Raw genomic sequence first — 17,857 nt, forward strand, 5'->3', positions numbered from 1 at the left:
GGCTTTTGATTGGCTCACGGCCCTGTCAGTCAAACGCGTGCCTCTCCTGTGTGGACAGGCAAAAGCGGTTGTGAAGTATATTAATATTCATACCCAGGTCTGCGAAGCGAGCAATGAAAATCCAAGGTCTATTCCATATGCTAAATTTCTGTGATATACTGGAGAAGAACACTACACCACAGAGCACATTGGATCATAAAAGGTAGTCTGTTTAACCCTTGACACAGAAAGGCAAACATTCCATACTCGGGTGTGCTTTTTTCAACTGGTTTTTATTTCCTTTTCTGTATATCAAAGAAAGCATAATGGAGACCAAACACAAAAGGCAAGTACGAGTGAGGAATAAAATAAGCTTAATCAAAACTAACAATTCATAACAACACTGCCACTATTATTGTTCAATATCCAGAGGAATACCATATTGTTTTGAGAAGAGGTGGCATTTAAAACCATTATGGGTCAATAATAATAATAATAATAATAACAATAACAAAAACAATAATGAGTAGTAATGATAAAACACATAAGTAGTAGTTATGGTTATAACAATAGTGAAACTCAAAAGTGACAATGAAAGAGAGAAATAAAAAGCAGATCTCCATTAAAATCTATTTTGGACAGTACAAGAGCATGTTTGCGCGTTTGTGTGCACGTGTGTAATCCCAGTCTGTAAATTGAAGCACTCCAGTACTTTTGCAAACAACAGAGTTTAGAAAGAGGAGCAAAAGATATAAGTCATGAAAAAAGACATTGTAACTCTCCTCGTTTCACAAAGCACACCGAGTGACTCTGAATGTTTCGTTAATGGCTGTGTTCATTTGAAATGTCTGTAGCTTGTGCAAAAATTGTGGGCTAGTGCAAGTGTCAAGCTGTGAGATGTTCTTTACAGTTTGCATTTATGAATGCCTCTCCTGCTCTCTGTCGACCTCAAGATTGCTTTTTGGTTTCTGTATGACAGAAAGCAAAGGGAGGATAACTTTGGAATAACTTTTTTTTTTTCAATATATTTATTTAAAAAAGTTTATGATTTAGTTTTGCATTTTGTTAAAAGTATCAACAGTAACATTAATATAAAACTTAAAGTCAAGGAAAACATCTTTAGTATGTTACGTGTCCTTCAACACAGCACCGTCTTGTTAGCTCTCATTTGAAAACATTTAAAATTTCCCAATTTGACAATACCTGCATGTCCATCAATCCCTTAAGGATACTGGCAATACCCGACTTTCTCCCTTGTAATGGTTTTCAAACATTAGATTTCATTTCACAGTACATACGTTACCAGATTTAGTGATTAGCGCAAATCACCCAAGGGGATAAACAGCCCAGCTCAACCCCTGCTCACCTAATATTTTTAGAGTTGGCTTTTGACCTTAATAGAAATCTCTTAGACCAGCTTTTAATTGCTCCTATGGTCATCTGTATAAATATTGACGTAAATAGCACAAGTACTTTTAACTCTCCCGTCGTACACACAGTATTCATTGGCAAAAACTGTAAAACTGGACTCCTGGTGCGAAGGACTCTCGGGATTAAAACTCAACGGAATTAGCTGAAGAAAACCCGGGCTTGAATTTATAGCTGTGGTGGGGTTTCTTCTTAAGGCTGTCATAGGTAGAACACACCTACAGTAGCTGAAAAGCCCAAATCGGTTTCGAAGAGCTATATATTTCAAGATATAATTCGACCAGTTGGGGGGAAGCTGAAATCCACGGGACCCAAACAGGAGTTGTAAAATAAGAGAGCGAGTCCTTGGCCAAAATAAGGAGAACAGGTAGAGGCTTAACTGCAAGGATCTAGAAACAGGACATGACATTCATTTCCCCGAATGCTTGATATAAAAACATTTTGAAACAACTCTTCATTCTATATATCAGCTGTGCTTCAAGCACAATATGCTTAGAATTTAATGTTTCATTAGACTAGCAAAAATCAATTTATTCGATGTGTTTTAAGGCATCCAACATGCATTAACGTATCTTTTTTTTATGCGAGACACCTGCATTAGAATGCTTTTTAAAAAAAATTAAATGTAAAATGTGTCAAAGTGCAGTATGCCAAGATTTTTCTTTCCCCAGCCTCTTTTTGCCCCATCTATTTGGATTGTCATGAGTCTACTGAATGAACATCTCAACAGGGACAATTCAACCGCCCTGCTCACTCTAAAGTACCGCTCTACATCCCCAAAAAGCAGACAACACTCTTCAGTTCAAACTCCCATAGCAAAATAAAACATCCAACGCCACTTCATCTCCCAATGATTCAATCCAGTCATAAAATATCCAAGGAAATGTTGTCGGAAAAATAAAAAGTAACCATGAGTAAAAACAATTCCACAGGCGCAAACTGAGTATTTCACGTCATTATCCCAAAAAAGTGTTTGCAGGTCTACACGACTGCTTCTGAAGAGGAAACGCACTTTTGCACCAGTTTTTAAGTTCAAGACTGGCAAGTAGAGTGCCTTTAAAAATGATAGGAAGGTCACCGCAGCAACGCAACACATACTCACAGGCTTAGGACCAGAAATATCGGTAGTAAAAGTGTGAGGAAAGGAGGGTGAATTGAGATGTGTTCATTACGTATCAAACAGCAACCGATTAAGTGTAAAGCAGCACATGGAAAGAGTCTGAAATCCAGGTGAACTCGATAGATAAAAGGATTTCAAGTCAGTGAAGGTTCAGCATAGGATAGCAGGTGCAGTGGGGGAGCCAACTTCAAAAACTAATCAATATTAGCTTTTGAGGATTAGTGCTCAAAATAGTTTATTAAAATCCGAGGAGCCCAAATGGGTCCAAGAATAGTCAGTGTACAGACCAATCCTGATCTGGGTCTTTTAACTCTTGCTGGTGGCCGTTGGTGCAGGCAAATCAGAAACAGTTTCCCCCCCAGATCCAGCAGCAGAACTGTTTAGTGGAGTGGAGTGAGGGCCCTTGGAGCCCGCCACGCTACTGCCAGGTCCGCCATTACCGGCCCCGTTCTTGTTGGTGAGCGTGGGTGGCTGGCCAAAGTTAGTGGTTCTCAGGGTTGCCAGATGGCGTGGAGAGAACACGTGGGCCCTGGCTGCAGCCCGGGACTCAAAGGAGACGTTGCAAGCATTGCAATGACCCGTCAGGGTCTCCTTTGTCACCGACTGGCCGGGTATCGGGGAAGCTGGAGATTCGGTGACCGTCAGCTGAACAGGTTTTGGCAGAATTGGACGATTGGCTTTGAGAGCGTTGTACTGCAGGTAGCCTCCTGAGCTCATGTCCACTTGTCCACCTGACAGAGGAGACTGGCCGTGGGACAGAGAGGGATGGAAAAGGTCAGGCAGGGGGACACGCTGAACAAGTTTAGGCACTTTATATCAACGTCAAAATCTTTCACGCACACACATCTCTCTCTATTTTTTATAATTGTTTAAATTTGCAAAATGCTGCCTTCAGGGAAAGGGCATCAAAATTGGACAGATCAATCAGATCATTGCGATCTGCAAAGGTTTCCGTCCTTTATGAAAAAACTGCCGATCCGACAGTGAAAAGGTTAATAAATCACTCCAAAAAAGGAGCTGGTTGTGCTTCAACTTCAGATATTCCAAAACATGATGTCACCCAGTAGAACTAGTTTGGCTGACAGCTGCAGATGAGTGCACAACGGATTAGTTTTACAGTACACAACTCAAAGCAGTTGAAGAGTCACAGCGTAAGTCCGGAGGCCGCTGTCGACGGCTGCCGTCCTCCTGGGGGAGGAGCTGCCTTCCCCTAGTATTCTACTGGTGGTTCCCCTACTCTAACAAGCCCTTTATGCCATCCCAAATTTTCCATACAATTTTCCATAAATCAAGTTTTCTGAATTTATCCCAGCTTCCTAAGCATTTTCTGATTGGCTGAAATATTCAAATTTGGTTTTATACAGAAATATGTGAATTAGATCTACAAACGGTCAAAATATTCATCGGAAAGTTTGACCAAAGTATTACTATTTAGAAGCAAACAGTCATTTACCAAGACAATTAATCCTATAGGAAGCATATGAAGCTTGTGTTTGTCAGTAAATAATCATGAATAATGAATTTGATCCTGCCTCCATGACTTCCACTTTTAAGGTCCCATTTAGCAAATGCATCAATAATAAATGCACTAAATAAACCAGTTCATTTCCCCCCCCTAATTCTTAAAGTTCTGAAATTCTACAAGTCATCTCACCATTTTTTCTTGCTGCAGCCTCCAGCGCTTTTCCTTGGCTCTGGTGTTTTGGAACCAGATTTGCACCACCTTGAGAGGCAGGTTGAGCTCAGTGCCAATTGCCTCACACTCCATGGCATTAGGGTGAGCACAGGTTTCGTAACAGGACTGCAGAATAGACAGCTGCAGGCAGGACAAGTGGGTGCGAGGCCTACGACTGGATGAGTGGGACAGGAAGCTGCTTTCTGTTGGGCTCGATTTACTCACCACTGGGGTGGAGGGGCTTGATACTTTGGCCGAGTTGGGCGTATTTGGGCTGACTGGTGCAATACTAGGGGTGGGAGGGGGGACTATTGTACGGGAAGTTAGAGTTATGTGAGCTGGAAGAGCCAGCTGCTCTCTAGACAGCGTGTTGATTTTTATTGGAACCTTAGGTGCCCAGTAGTTGAGCCCGTTCTGTTTTTGTGGCATGCCTGCCGTGGCAGCGGGTCTGTTGTTAATTGGAGTTGTGGGCAGCTTGGGAACCATGCGGTTCGTGGTCCCCGGTCCTGGCCCCATCTCGGTGTCGTCTTTTTCATCATCGGTCTCCTCTTCCTCGCTCTCTTCCTCTGGCTTCTGTTTGGGGTCTGAACGCGGGGCAACGGGGGCTGGATCCTTTGGTGCTGCTACGGGTACAGAGGTATTGACCTTGGGTGTCACTTTAACTGCAGGGACAGTGCTGGCAGTCTCCACCTTGCTCTTTGGCACTACAGAAGTGCTGCCGCTCACAGAGGAGGCTGTGGTAGGATAAAGAACCTCTTTCGGCTTGATGGGAACCGGGGTGGCTTTTTTCACCACGGGGGACTTTACCGTTTCATTTACTGGCTCTTTTTCTATCTTTAAGAGAGTGCGAACAATTGGAGTCGCAGTCACAGACCCGGGGTTGTTCGGAGGCGGTTTATTGGAGAAGATGGGCTTCGAGAGAGGCCAGGTAAATTTAATGAGAGGTTTGCCAACAGCTGCCAGCATCCCGTCGCTGATGAACCTCACCTCACCTTTTCGTTCCCTCGCCCTCATGTTCTGGAACCAAATTTGGACCACCTTTTTGGGAAGGTTGACCCACTCAGAAATCTGTTCAAACTCGTGTTTACCAGGATTTGCATCTTTAAAATAGCAGCCATACAGAATGTCGAGTTGTTCGGCTTGAATAATGGTCCTCGAACGCCTCATGTCCCGATATCGCTTTCCTTTTGATTTCCTCTGCTGTTGCTCCTGTTCCTTTTCCCTTTCCTTTACTCGCTCCCTTTCCAATAATGCGGAACACATTTTCTCAGGGGTTTTCGTGTAAATATTAGACTTTGTTACATTATTGCAGCCCATGAGATTCAAAGTACTTTTGGAAGACGTCAAGGAAATAGGAGATTCAGGTTTCACCTGGACGACCACGAGGCCTTTGGACGTGGGCCTCAGGCCGAGTCCGTCCAGCAACTGACCCTTCTGCGCGGCGATTTTATCAGCCAAGGATGAAGAAGAAGCAGATTTTGAGTTGTTTTTTCCCATGCTCAGGTCTAGAGCGGATTCACAGTCATCACCGTTGGACAAGTACTGAGGCTGGTGAAGAGAGGAAATGGAGTGCGAGAGAAGAGCGTCAGAGAAGCGAGTGATAGTTGGCGGGTTTGGAAAGACGGGCACTTTGCTCCCATCTACAGCGGGCGTAAGCGAGAGGACATAGGGACTGATGAACTGAGTAGAAAAGGGAGTGATGGACAAAGGCAGCGGGTGGAGGGCCCCGGGTGGAAGCTCGGGGTGGTTCAACACGTGCAACACTGAACCCGGGGGATCCCCTTGCGCCTCCAGCTCTAGGTCCACATCTGGGTGCTGCCTCTCTTTTTTAACCTCGACCTCATCGTTTTCCAGCTCTCGTTTTCGTTTTTTCCTCTTTGACCTCTCGCCCTCGTCCTCCTCGTACTCGTCTTCGGCATCAGAGAGGAACACGGTTGTGGAGCGCAGGACCTTTCCCCCGGCCGAGCCTTTGTCCACTTGGACCTCCGCCTGCGCGTCACTTTTAGCAGGACTCTCTGGACACTCCCTCACGGACCCATTCTGACTTTCCTCGTCGGTAACGATGACAGAGGTGTACACCTCATTCTCCGAGTCAGAGGTGAGACAGGAATCACCTTGAGCCCCCTTGGCTAAATCTTTCCGTTTGTGTTTCGCTCTTGTACTTGATAAATCTATTGCCTGGCTGCCTGAAGCTTCAGCGTCGTCTTCGCCTTCTGCTATGATCAGCGAGTGCTCCTCATCATCGTATTCGTTGTCAGAACTTTGACTGTGCCTGGTGAATCCCGTCGCACCTTGCAGGTGGTCCGAATCCGCCGCCCTCTTCCTCTGCTTTGAAAATCTGGCCTGGCGCAGCCATTTTCGCACCTCCTCTTCCGAGAGCCCCACCTCTCTTCCCAGCGCCTCGCAGTCCTCGCGGGGAGGACTCGCGGCGTCGGCTTCGCTACGCGACTCGAAGAACGCCCACAGGACCTCCGACTGAAACACCGAGAGGGCCGGAAGGTCTGAACGAAGGTTTTCAAGTGTGACGCACCACGATCGAGTCTGGTGATTGGTGAAGGGATTGGATTTAGGGCTGTACTTTGGGGTGCCGAGAGATTCGCAGGGGCTGGTGCCCGACTGAGATTTCTGGGGAGTGGAGTCGGGGCTAAGTGTAAGGTTTAAATGTACAGGACTGAGGCTGGAATTACTGGGAAGAGAGGTTGTTGGCGAGTGCGTCTTGTTGCGGAGGCCTCTCTCTGTGCTCACGGGTGAGAGACACTGGCTAGATGTTTTAGCATTCTCTACGTCCAACCGTCCAGCGACGCCGTCCCCGTCTTTATGTTCCATTCCATCGTCAGCATCGTTCTCAACCTTTAATTTGCCTTCCGTATTCGGGCACTCGTTCATTTCTTTGCCACCATTTTGCTTGGGCATTTCTGCTTTAACGTCTTCAGCGGATGGCTCATCGCCGCGCTTAATCTGATCCGAGGCTTTCTCGTCTTTACCCTCCACGGTCTTTTGTTCGGCCTCAAGCTTTGCATTTTGCTTTTGCTCTTCGGGACTTGGCTGGATAATCGCGGGCACTCCTGACGATGGCCACTGGCTCTGTAAGCTACATAATCTTTGGGTTAAGAGGGCTTGTTGGGCTGTGCTGAGACCTACAAATGGCACGCACTGGGTAAGGAGCTGACCTTGTGGGCTCTCTAGGTGCTGCTGCGTTTGGGCTTGGAGTCCGTTCAAGATCAATGGCATGAGCATTTGAGGCTGAGGCATGAGCTGTGGCACAGCAGCACCAGATGCAGCACTGGTCGCAAATAAGGAAGGGAGAAGGGAGTGGGAGAGGGTGTTGGGGCTAGATGTGAGAAGGGTGAGGAAGGCTGACATTGCCTGAGCGGAGGCTACAGGGGAGGCCAGTAGGGAGGGAGACACCTGTGAACTCTGAACCTGCTCTCCACCTTTTGAAGCAGCCACCATTAATGTCCCAGAAGTAGCACAAGTGGTAGTGGTATCCAACTGGCTGGTTCCGATTGCAGACGTGGACACAACCGTATTCTGCGTCGTGGTCGAGCCGCCTCCCAAGCAGCCCGCTGCAGAGGTCGCACTTTGTGCAACTATTCCCGCGTTCCTGCAGCGGGACTGATGCAAAACAGATTTCATATGGCTCTCGAGGGTGATGGCATGATTGTACGAGACTCGACATATAGCACACTGGTAGGGTTTGTTTGATATATATGGTCGAGACAAGACGGGGACAGCAGGAGTTGGCGGATCATTTTCTGCACCTTGTTTGGCAGAGCCTGTTGCCATCCTGTGAATGTGTGAGGCAGAATTGTAATGAACACTCAAGGCAGTTTTGTTGGGGAAGGTTTCCAGGCAGGCATTGCACATGAACGACTGGGTGTTACTGTCAGGTGAGACGCCATTTTCACCCAGCAGATTCTCACAAGCATCTGGAGTTTCTGCCTTTTCAGATGGATTTTGCCGTTTGGCTCCAGTAAGATGAGTTCCACCATCATCTTGCTCAGTGTCATCTCTCTCCCGCTCCATTACGGTCTCTTCCTCCATCTCTTTCTCTCCAAAGGCTGGGACAACTTCTGAACCGTGACTAAGCTGGCAGGGCTCTGAAAAAAGGTCTTCAGGGTTCTTCGGTTGTGACAGTTCAGCATCTAATAAAAATAAATATGACAGTTAAATGAATACAACCACATTCACCTGTTCCTTCTCATGTGACACCCCCCCCCCCACACACACACCCACACGAATGGAAAAAGATAAAGAGAAATTACTGCAATGACAAGCATTCAGATATTTTAGCCAGTGCTCTGCTGAAGCACCTTTGGCAGCACTTTTGGCTTCCAGTCTTTTTTGGTTTGAGGCCACCTGGATTTGAAACCACCTGGATTTGAAAATATTTGCGTGTTGTTTTTTGCAGATCCTCTGAAACTGTCGGGTCAGACACGTCTGCGTACAGACATTTCCAGGTCTCTGCATGTCACGGCTCTAGCTGGACCACTAAAGGACATTCACACAGGTGTCCCAAAGCCCCTCCTGGGTCGGCTCTGCTCCAAGCTTTGGGTCATTGTCTTGTTGGAAAGTGAACCTCTGGCCCGTCTACCTGGTTTCCTCAACACATGACAAATGAAAAATTCCAAACACGTCTCTGTTTCACAGCCCGAGAGTCCTGCAGGTGTTAGTTTTATGTGTATTTTCCAAAGAAGATGCTTCTTTTTGGCTAAAAAGTCCAGTAGGTCTACCTTCTGGACCTCAGCACAGTCTCTGGGTCTTGGTCACTTCTCTTACTAAGATCCTTCTCCCCAGATAGCTCAGTGTGGTCGGACAGCCAGCTCGGAAAAGAGTCCTGGTCGGTCCAATCTTCTTCCATTTCAAAATGATGGAGGCCAACGTTCTCCCGGGACCCTCGGGTCCATCTAATCTCGTCCCCTGAGGACGTTCTACTGGCCTCAAGGTTTCAACTGGCAGCCGTGTGAGGGACATTCTATAGACGAGTGTGTCTTATAAACTCACACCCAGTCAGGTGAGTTTACCACAGGTGGACCCAAATTTAGTCAACCCCTCCCCCCGCTTGAACAAAAGTTCAAAGGTCATAGGGAAAGAACCTGAATATTTATCTGTGCAGTATTTAGTCACTTTAAAAAAAACAAATTGCAAATAATTTCTGATTTCACTTCATTCATTCTGGGCTATTAAATAAAGGGCCTGCAAATGTAAACAGGCAGGAGAGCTGAGGACCAGGGTGGAGGAACATGAATGCTTCTCCACAGAAAAAGAAGCAGAGACGCATCTAGCATGGGAGTGGTGTCCCAGTTGCCTAGTAAAAACATGACATGATCTAATTGAGCGCAATAAGCCCAATTTCAACATCAATATAGATGGAACAACTTTTTCTCATCTTCTTTGCCTCCTGTGGTTGGCAAAGGATGACAGGAGACGTGCAACTAGTGTCTCCGTCTAACTTTACCAGCTAATACTGGAAACATCAGGCTATAAAATCTAACTTTCCCATCCAACCAGAGGTGACCAAACATCCTGTTTGGATCGTGGAGGTGAAGGAGGAGGCAAATTAATAGAAAAAGTTGGCTCGTACCTGAACGTGTGTAATAAATTACACAGCCAAAAATGCAACCAGCACAAATACACAGAACCCAATGAAATGAATGCCCCCTTAATATTAAGAAAATAATGCAAATGAGTTTTTAAAAAAGTGGATATTTTGACAATATTCACAACATTAAATCTTTCATGTCCTGCAGGATAAACCAGGTTACCAAGAAGATGCAAGATTACTCAATCTGTCACATTTCCTCTCTACTTATTAGGCGTCTCGGTGGCCTCCTTCACTGACCTCCTCGCAGTAATTCCATTTATAGGGAAAACCTGCTCCAAACAATGCACATATAACGCATACATGGAGTGTACCTCTGTATGTTTCAAAATAAGATTACTTAAATAAGTAGATTTGTTTTCGTCAAACATCTCTGCATCCTGTAACCTGCAGTTTCTGAAAAGTGACATTAACATCAGCAGATGAGCGAGTGAAGCAGCTCCTCTCCTCCGCAGGCTGGAATATATGATCCCAAACACAATTATATACTCCCATTCAGCACTGTCTATTAGTGAGCAATATACAATAGAATAAAATCCAGATCCATTTTCTACTAAACCACATGTGCAGCCACATTCTAACCATGATAACACTCTAACACTCACCTGCAGACATTTGAACACCTTTGTCTTCTCCACTGGCAGCTCGTTTTAGAACAGCCTGAACAAAAAGGAAAGGCAGTCAGCAAAATTGACACCCGACAAATACTCTGCGGTCACACATTACAGATGATCGTAATACGACATTGCCTTTAAACAGCACATTTGGGGGTTTGTTTTAGAGTGAGACCTCATGTGAGCCTTTAATTAATCACCCGAGCCTACATGTTCAACAATTATCCATCAATTCTTCCAAAAATGAAATCACATTTCACTTTTGGAGACTTCTACGACACCAAACGGTGCACCGTAAACCATTTTTAAGGTGGACTATAAACGTGGACCACAGTGTGTTACTGGCAAAGAGGTGTGAGCAAATGACAGTGCGAGACCTGAAAACCGCAGCATCCTTTTGACACCTATTTTAGTCAAAAGAAGATTGGAGTGACAGAAAAAAAGTCAGCGTCCTTTAAACATTAAACCAAGCTGCCAAAGCATCTTAACGCGTCACATTATGAACTGCTAAAGGAGCAAAACCCACAATAATGTCAAAGATGCGTCGTTTGCAATCATGTCCGTGAGTGAGTTACAGACAAGACAAATTCAAAGAGTCAGAATGCATAAAGAAAAAAAGGTCATCTGAAGCGCATCCTGTGTATATTTGTCATTTATCAAAATGTGGCAACAAGAGTTGCTGATATAACTCTATGTGATGAAGATGTCAGATGTTGGTCTCGGTGCTGCGCGTGAAGGAGCTGAAGTCAACCACAGGAGAAGAGAGGGAGACAATGGAAAAGGGCAAAGACAGCAGACGCTGAATGTCCAGCAGGAGGAAGGTTGAATAGATTTCAACGTCATCATCAGAGGAGGAGGCGAGCGAGGCTGAGGATGACGAGGCCACAGTCCTCTTTTGTTACCAGTGATGAAAAGAAAGGCAGCTTTATCGTGACGAGCCCGAGCTTTTCGCTCCGTTCAACAGTAAACAGAATAAATGTAGTTTACATGCACATATAAACACTTAGGTGGGTTTTTGTCGAGATCCGGGATGAAATAGAAGTAGAAAAAAGGGAAGAATTTCATCTGATCATGGACATTGTGATGAGTGTGTTCATTGTGGGTAGTATTTTATGCTTAATGTGTTTATTTCTACAGCACATGTTAACTTTTTCCTCACGTCATCGTACTACAAACGCCTGCATTCCCCTCTGTCACATCCACCTCTCAAGCCAGGTGAAGCCCGTCCTTAGTTCCCACTAAGCCACGTTACCAACCACATCACTAAAGCCACATCACACAAACATGAAAAAAGAATAAATATAAAAAAATAAAAAAGGCAAAAGAAACTGCGGCACTGTCTATAATTTGATTCTATCTCAATTTCACCTCAGACGCTGGGAACACAAGGCGCTGGTCTCTGTGCAGCTTGGGACTTTTATTTGTTTTGAAATGCGGCAGCTCGCAACGCGACTGATCATTTGCATCTATTTAGTGCCCACTAAGTTGATAAAGTAGGTTAAAATACAAAAACTAATTATCAGATAATACGTGAGGTGCAAATCCTGCTGTGCGACATACTACAAGCGAGCCGAGACGAAAGCCGCAGGCTCACAAAGCCACACTTACGATGTCCAGCAGTTTGTCGACGCAGGAGGGGAGAACGCTGTGTTGCTGAGTCAAATGTAAAGAGAGAGAAGACCTGCACGTTTGTCGTTTTTGGCACAGAGGACACAACCACTCTGACACTCCATTGCTTTCACTGCTCGCTGTCTCTCCAGACTCCTCCTGTAGAAAAAAAACTAATGTTACTTTCTGAAGAGCTCCGTGTTGCTGCAAAACATCCGCTCCAACGTCAAAAAGCAGATTCAGAATGCGTTAATCAACTTTTCATGCTTTAAAAGAACCCATTTCATGTTTAATAGAAAGCTCCTCTTGCTTCATATGTCACATATTGCACCTTAGTTGCCTCTGTTTTGTTCCACTTCTTTTGTTTTTCTGCTGACAACATACACCTTCGCTGTCTGTGCACAGATATTGTGGGAAACTCCTGCAAGGCAATGCTGACTGCAGATAAAGATCATTGTTGTTAAAAAAAAAAAAAAAAAAAAAAAAAACTGGGGTGGGGGCTAAATTAGTTGGGCGAGCAGCATTTCACATGCATGCTGTGTTTGACATTTTAAACCCACATTCAAATGTCAACTAGGGTATCCTTCAACAAGTACTAAGAGTTAATTAAAAGTACCTGGGAGCAGGATCACCAGCTTTGTCAAGCTAAGTTGAAATTCCCCTACAGTGAGTTTTCCAACAAGGTTGCACACATTTAAGCCACTCAACTACTATTTACTTAAGGCAACCGTACAGTTTAGGTTGCACTCTGCAACCATTGGATGCTAAAATTGACATTTAACAATGACTACATTGTGACTGAAGCACCAATTCCCCCAGCTGACCAATAGGATTCCAGAACTCCGTCCCGCCCACAGAACCCGAGTATTAAAATGAACTGCGCTTATACGGAATTTGCTTGACAACATGATCAAATTACTGTTACTCCCATGATTTCAAGTCGACGGGAGAGATCTTTGCTCCGGGCTTCGCTTGCCACGCCGCAGCGAGCACCGGTCTCCCGAATTCACAGGCACCGCAGAAATTCATAGACACGAGCAGAAATACCAACACAGCAACAATCTTCACTTCCTCGCCATGCCAATTACCAAGCTAGCGAGCTCCATGCCCACATTCTAATTCGACAAGTCCGCATGAACACAGTCCAGCACGTTCAGAGGTGATCTACAAGCTCCACGCTACATAAACGCGGTGAAACATGCGTTTGTGAGCCGAGTTGAGCAGCTAATGGGAAGAGTAATTACCAATGCCGAGCAGAGACGAATCAATTAGCCAGCACGCTAGGTTGCGACACCCCCACCCCCCGTACGTCGCATTACAGTCGCGATTCTGTAAATGCTAATTAGCTCTCAGTTGTTATCCGTCGGTGGTAAAAACTCACTTCTCGTCAAGCGCAACAGAAAGCAAAGAGGCTTTGGGCTCGGTCCTGCGCTCGGGTTAGGCTGAGTGGCCATTAAGTCGGGAAAAATCAAAAGGGCTTGAGCTAATAAACAGTCGTGTCACTTTGCTAGCTAGCCTGTTAGCAGAGAGATAATTAACCGCTGCTCAAACTGTGTCAAAGTGGCCGATCTGGGCTCTCTTACCGACTCTACGTGCACGGAGGAGGGGGGCACTACAGCTTCAATCCGCCGACCGCCTTCCTCTCGGATTCAGAACACACTCGATGTACTTCAAAACAAAATCCTCGGCCTCGAGTTGTTGCCTTACCCCTCTGATTGTGGGCTGCCAATCGGGCATCTGGGATCGCGCCGCCCGCCGCCTACTGCTCAACAGCGCAAATTGAGGCCTAGTCGAAGTAAAGCCATTTAATTAATGAACGTGGGCTCCGTTTACAGATGTGTTAGAAAACACTCGCACCCCTCCTCCCTCGACGTCCAACAGACCCCCTTTTCAAGCTTTCCACCACTCAATCCACACCTTAAATAATGACGATGGGACGCATGGCCATTTAAAATGATCTTTTCACGCCTTCACGCCGTAATTGGCTAAATAAATAAAAGCTAAAAAGCTGCTTGGAGCCGATTTCGTGCCGCGGTTGCCTCGACGATGGGGGTGGTGTCGGGAGAACGGGCGAAAGAGACGAAGCGGCAGAAAAAGTTTGAGATTTAATGTTGGATTTGTATAAAGGATCGCGTTTTTATGCGCCCACCATCCGTCGATCACTCGAGGTATCGGTCGGGGGCGACTCGGCTCGTCCAAATCAACACAATTAAGCGATCGCGAATGGCGTTTAATTAAGTTCAGAGCAATTAGCTAATGTGTTTTTACCTGCATGGTCGCCGCTCCAACACACACATACACGCACACCAACGCACGCTTCCTCCGTGGCTCCTCAGAAGTGAAAAGTTTTCTTCCCTGCCCTCTCTCTCTCTCCCCCTCTCTCTCTCTCTCTCTCTATTCTCCCCCTCCCTCCATCCTTCCCCTCTTCCCTTTAGTAAACAGACCACAGTCCCCCCCCCCAAGGCTGATATCTGACATTCAGAAGGGACAGACAGGACTATCAAATCCCTTATGTAACCCGGCAGAAATTACAGATTATCCATTTATGTTGTAACAAAATCTACTTATTGACGAACGTGGACAATGCACGAAAGTATAACAAACGCCAGTGCTGTGGAGAAAGTGAGCGGATACCTAGATTCCAGGGAGGATCCTTAAAAATGAAACCATTCGTCCTCCTCTCATTAAGAGGTAAATAAAACGGGATTCCTCAATCTGCCAATTTAGATCGACGCAGTCTGACAAATTGCTCAAGAGTAATCAACGGCCGTAAGACTGCGGACGCAAGCTAACACCGAAATGGTAAAACGTCTTTTTTAATCAAATCATAGGTGTGGCGCGTCTCAACAGGGGAAAATCTTAGGTGGGATAAATATTTATGAAGAGGATTAACGCTGCACTGTTGGCATGTCCCTGCGTTTTTCTGGGACAGGAAGTGATGTGCCTGAATACACTGATAGGTGTCCCTAATTGTGCCTGTTTAAAATAAACCACCAGCGTACAGAAGGCTGCTCAGGTTCATTTCACGCTCAGATTCTGTTGCCAAATTGTTGGGATTTTTCAGGACTCGCCTGGCGAAGGTGTGTGGGAGTGCAGTACATTACAAGGCCAGTGATATCTGTGTCACAATGGTTCAGTTTAATGGTTTTACTTAAAGACTGCAATGGCAGCTCCTCAGGGCTGAATGACTCAAATCTGATTACAATGACAGGTGTGGCTGTGCAGAGCGCTCTTATTTCAGCCGTGTAACTACGTTATAATGCTAAACAGAACAAAACACTCGCAACCAAGCCACAATGAGATTAGGGTTAATTGCAGTTGCTTTACCTTACAAGGACACTTTCCTCCAGATATGGCAGCGCAGCAAAAACAAGTGGCTGTTTACAAAACCCCTTTTAAACAATTCAACGTGTCCTCTTACAGAAGGAGGCAAATGTCGCAATCATAATTACTTAATACAGTCGTTGCGTCATTATGTTAACTTTAGCTGATATTTTCTGCATACATTAATGACATTTATTCATGTTTATTTGTCAATAGTGGCATTTAAAATACACAAACCTGGTCAATAGACAATGTAATACAAAAAGAATAATAAACACAATCAATACAAACAGGAATTGTAACTTGGTCACGTGTTAGATTGCTCAAGAAGATATTGCCTAAATCCATAGTGTGTGAAATGGTAAGCAAGTCTGCTCAGAATTTCAATGGACTTAATGGTTTCTATCCATTTAAATTCTTTATATTTATTTAAACTTGCACCTTTTGTGGGTGCCTTTATTTGCGACGTAGCATACGTGTCACAGATCTCTCATTTGTATTTTATTGTCTAAGAGCAGGTTGCAGGCACGGTTACCTAGGTAACCGTTCCCTCTGATATCATTGTTGTTATGTCCCTTCAGATGAGTGTGGAAGTGGAAAGAAAATTTCTATGGAATGCTGATACTCTTAAAACCCTGGAGAAGATTGGAGGCACGTGTTAAAAGCCGTCCGCATCATCACACCATCATCGGGCCTGGTTTCATTCTGCACGTGATAAATCGCCTGTATCTCTTCCGCAGGAGTTGCCGTCACTCAGTGCCAGTTTCACGACAAGTACTTTGACAACCCCCAGTTTGACCTGACTTTGGCAGACACGTGGCTGCGGGAGCGTGAAGGACGCTGGGAGCTGAAGTGCCCAACTCTATTCGAAAGGACAGCAAAGACCAACGTGGCGGGAGAACTGTGTACTCGCTATAAAGAGATTACTAATCTGTCTGAAATTCATCTGAAAGTGAAAGAGGTCATAAAAGATTACGAGGATGGCGAGAGGGGACCATCCCTGCAGGAAGAGGATGCTTGGCTGCAACGGTTTCAGCTCGTTTGCTTTGCAGAGTTTACAACAATACGCCGGTCTTTTGTGTTAGAAGAAGAGGGGGTGCGCGTGGATCTCGACCAGGCCGACTTTGGTTACAGCGTAGGTGAGATAGAAGTTCTCGTTCCAGAAGGAGGAGACGTCAAGTCCGCTTTGGGGAGGATTGAACGAATCGCTCAAAAGTTGGGTAAGTTGTCAAAATGAAAAAAAAGGATGCGCTATTTTGTGTGCTGCCATCTCTGAGTCACATTGGTCTTTTTTCCCTTCAGGTTTAACAGGAAATCAGCGGATCAGAGGGAAAATGCACGTTTTTCTTGAAAGGAATCTCCCAGATCACTATGCAAAACTTTTACGTGAACATGTACTGTAATTTATTAGATTGTTTACTGTGTAAAAAAAATTAAATATGATGGTTTTAAAAATTGTAAGCTGTGTTGCTTCAACATAAAAATAAAATGTAAATGAATTAAAAATTTTAAATGTAAAATATAAATGTTGCTCGATGTCTGTGTAAATTCTCAGTCATCCAGGTCATTGTATGGGTGGGTTCCAGGAGACCCAGTGACTCACCACCATGTGATCCAGCAGACAAAGGGGAGACACCTCAACAGAAACTAGGTGAACGACCCGACGAACGACCCTGCTAACGACTCTCAGGTGACCACCCAGATCATTAGCATGCTAATGGTCCACAGGGGCTATATATTTTCAAGCTCTCTCCCCAGCGATTTCAGAACTGAAGAAGCCTTCTGGATAGAAGGCGAAACGTCTTCAAGAGAAGAAACCCAGTCCAGTTGACAGAGAAAACTACCTTGGATAAATGTTGCTCTTTTCTTTTCTTTTCACACATCCACTTAAATCACCAGCTCGCACCCTTTTCATCCACACTTGAGGAGGAAATACTGCAATTTTGTACATTCTATGAGTGGACAGAGGATCTGACATTCTCAGTCAGGAGAGCTGTGGAGAGCTGGTGGACGGTGTGCTGGCTATGGATGTCCCTCCCCATGCACCAGCTGTGGGGTTGGACCCTCCTGGTGGAGCTGCAGATCCCACCGTGCCACTGGCTGTGAGAGCTCTGGACCCGGTCTAACTTAGCCCGGAATCAACCAGATAGGATGAGGTGGCGATGTTCTGTCCCATGCATGCTAGTCTTCTTTTCACACCAAAAACTAACCACTTATTTCACTGCTGTCACGTCGGTTTTGTTTCTCTGGACGACCAAATTCAGCCAAATGCAGTCAATGTGCAAGTTTATTAAGTTTTCTCTTTAAATGACAAGAGGAATTTTAAAATGGATAGATTTATAGGCAGTGACAAATGAATAAGGATTAATAGACATTCGTAAAAAAAAAAAAAAGAGAAAACTACATTTATTTTTCTTTTTTAAAAGAAAATAATAGATTTTCAGAATTAACATGAGATTTCTCTATGTTTACTGAAAGTTTATACATAAGTTTATGTGTTTGTGTGA

The 17,857-nt window shown here is 45.0% G+C and overlaps 2 protein-coding genes across 9 annotated transcripts; one reads left to right on the plus strand and one right to left on the minus strand.

Annotated features, from left to right (window-relative positions):
- Positions 1 to 253: 253 nt before the first annotated feature.
- zfhx2 (zinc finger homeobox 2) lies at positions 254 to 14,886 on the minus strand. 5 transcript variants are annotated; one of them, XM_057012135.1, is made up of 5 exons: positions 14,661 to 14,886; positions 12,027 to 12,185; positions 10,410 to 10,464; positions 4,182 to 8,347; positions 254 to 3,271 (listed from the first exon to the last, which is right to left on the minus strand). In XM_057012135.1, exons 3-5 carry the CDS (start codon positions 10,417 to 10,419, stop codon positions 2,834 to 2,836), a joined length of 4,614 nt encoding a protein of 1,537 aa, XP_056868115.1. In that variant the 5' UTR covers positions 10,420 to 10,464; positions 12,027 to 12,185; positions 14,661 to 14,886; the 3' UTR covers positions 254 to 2,833. The 5 variants fall into 5 exon arrangements, with proteins under 5 accessions (XP_056868115.1, XP_056868113.1, XP_056868112.1 ...); XM_057012133.1 differs by lacking the exon at positions 14,661 to 14,886 and adding an exon at positions 14,295 to 14,447; XM_057012132.1 differs by lacking the exon at positions 14,661 to 14,886 and adding an exon at positions 13,734 to 14,221.
- On the plus strand, positions 14,507 to 16,876 carry thtpa (thiamine triphosphatase). Of its 4 annotated transcripts, none has more exons than XM_057012278.1 (4): positions 14,507 to 14,717; positions 15,932 to 16,001; positions 16,091 to 16,570; positions 16,653 to 16,876. In XM_057012278.1, exons 2-4 carry the CDS (start codon positions 15,932 to 15,934, stop codon positions 16,751 to 16,753), a joined length of 651 nt encoding a protein of 216 aa, XP_056868258.1. In that variant the 5' UTR covers positions 14,507 to 14,717; the 3' UTR covers positions 16,754 to 16,876. The 4 variants fall into 4 exon arrangements, with proteins under 4 accessions (XP_056868258.1, XP_056868256.1, XP_056868257.1 ...); XM_057012276.1 differs by having other exon boundaries at positions 14,689 to 14,828; XM_057012277.1 differs by lacking the exon at positions 14,507 to 14,717 and adding an exon at positions 14,956 to 15,106.
- The last annotated feature ends 981 nt before the right edge of the window (positions 16,877 to 17,857 follow it).

The sequence above is a fragment of the Takifugu flavidus genome, chromosome 17 (assembly GCF_003711565.1).
Source record: "Takifugu flavidus isolate HTHZ2018 chromosome 17, ASM371156v2, whole genome shotgun sequence".
Classification (NCBI taxonomy): Eukaryota; Metazoa; Chordata; class Actinopteri; order Tetraodontiformes; family Tetraodontidae; genus Takifugu; species Takifugu flavidus.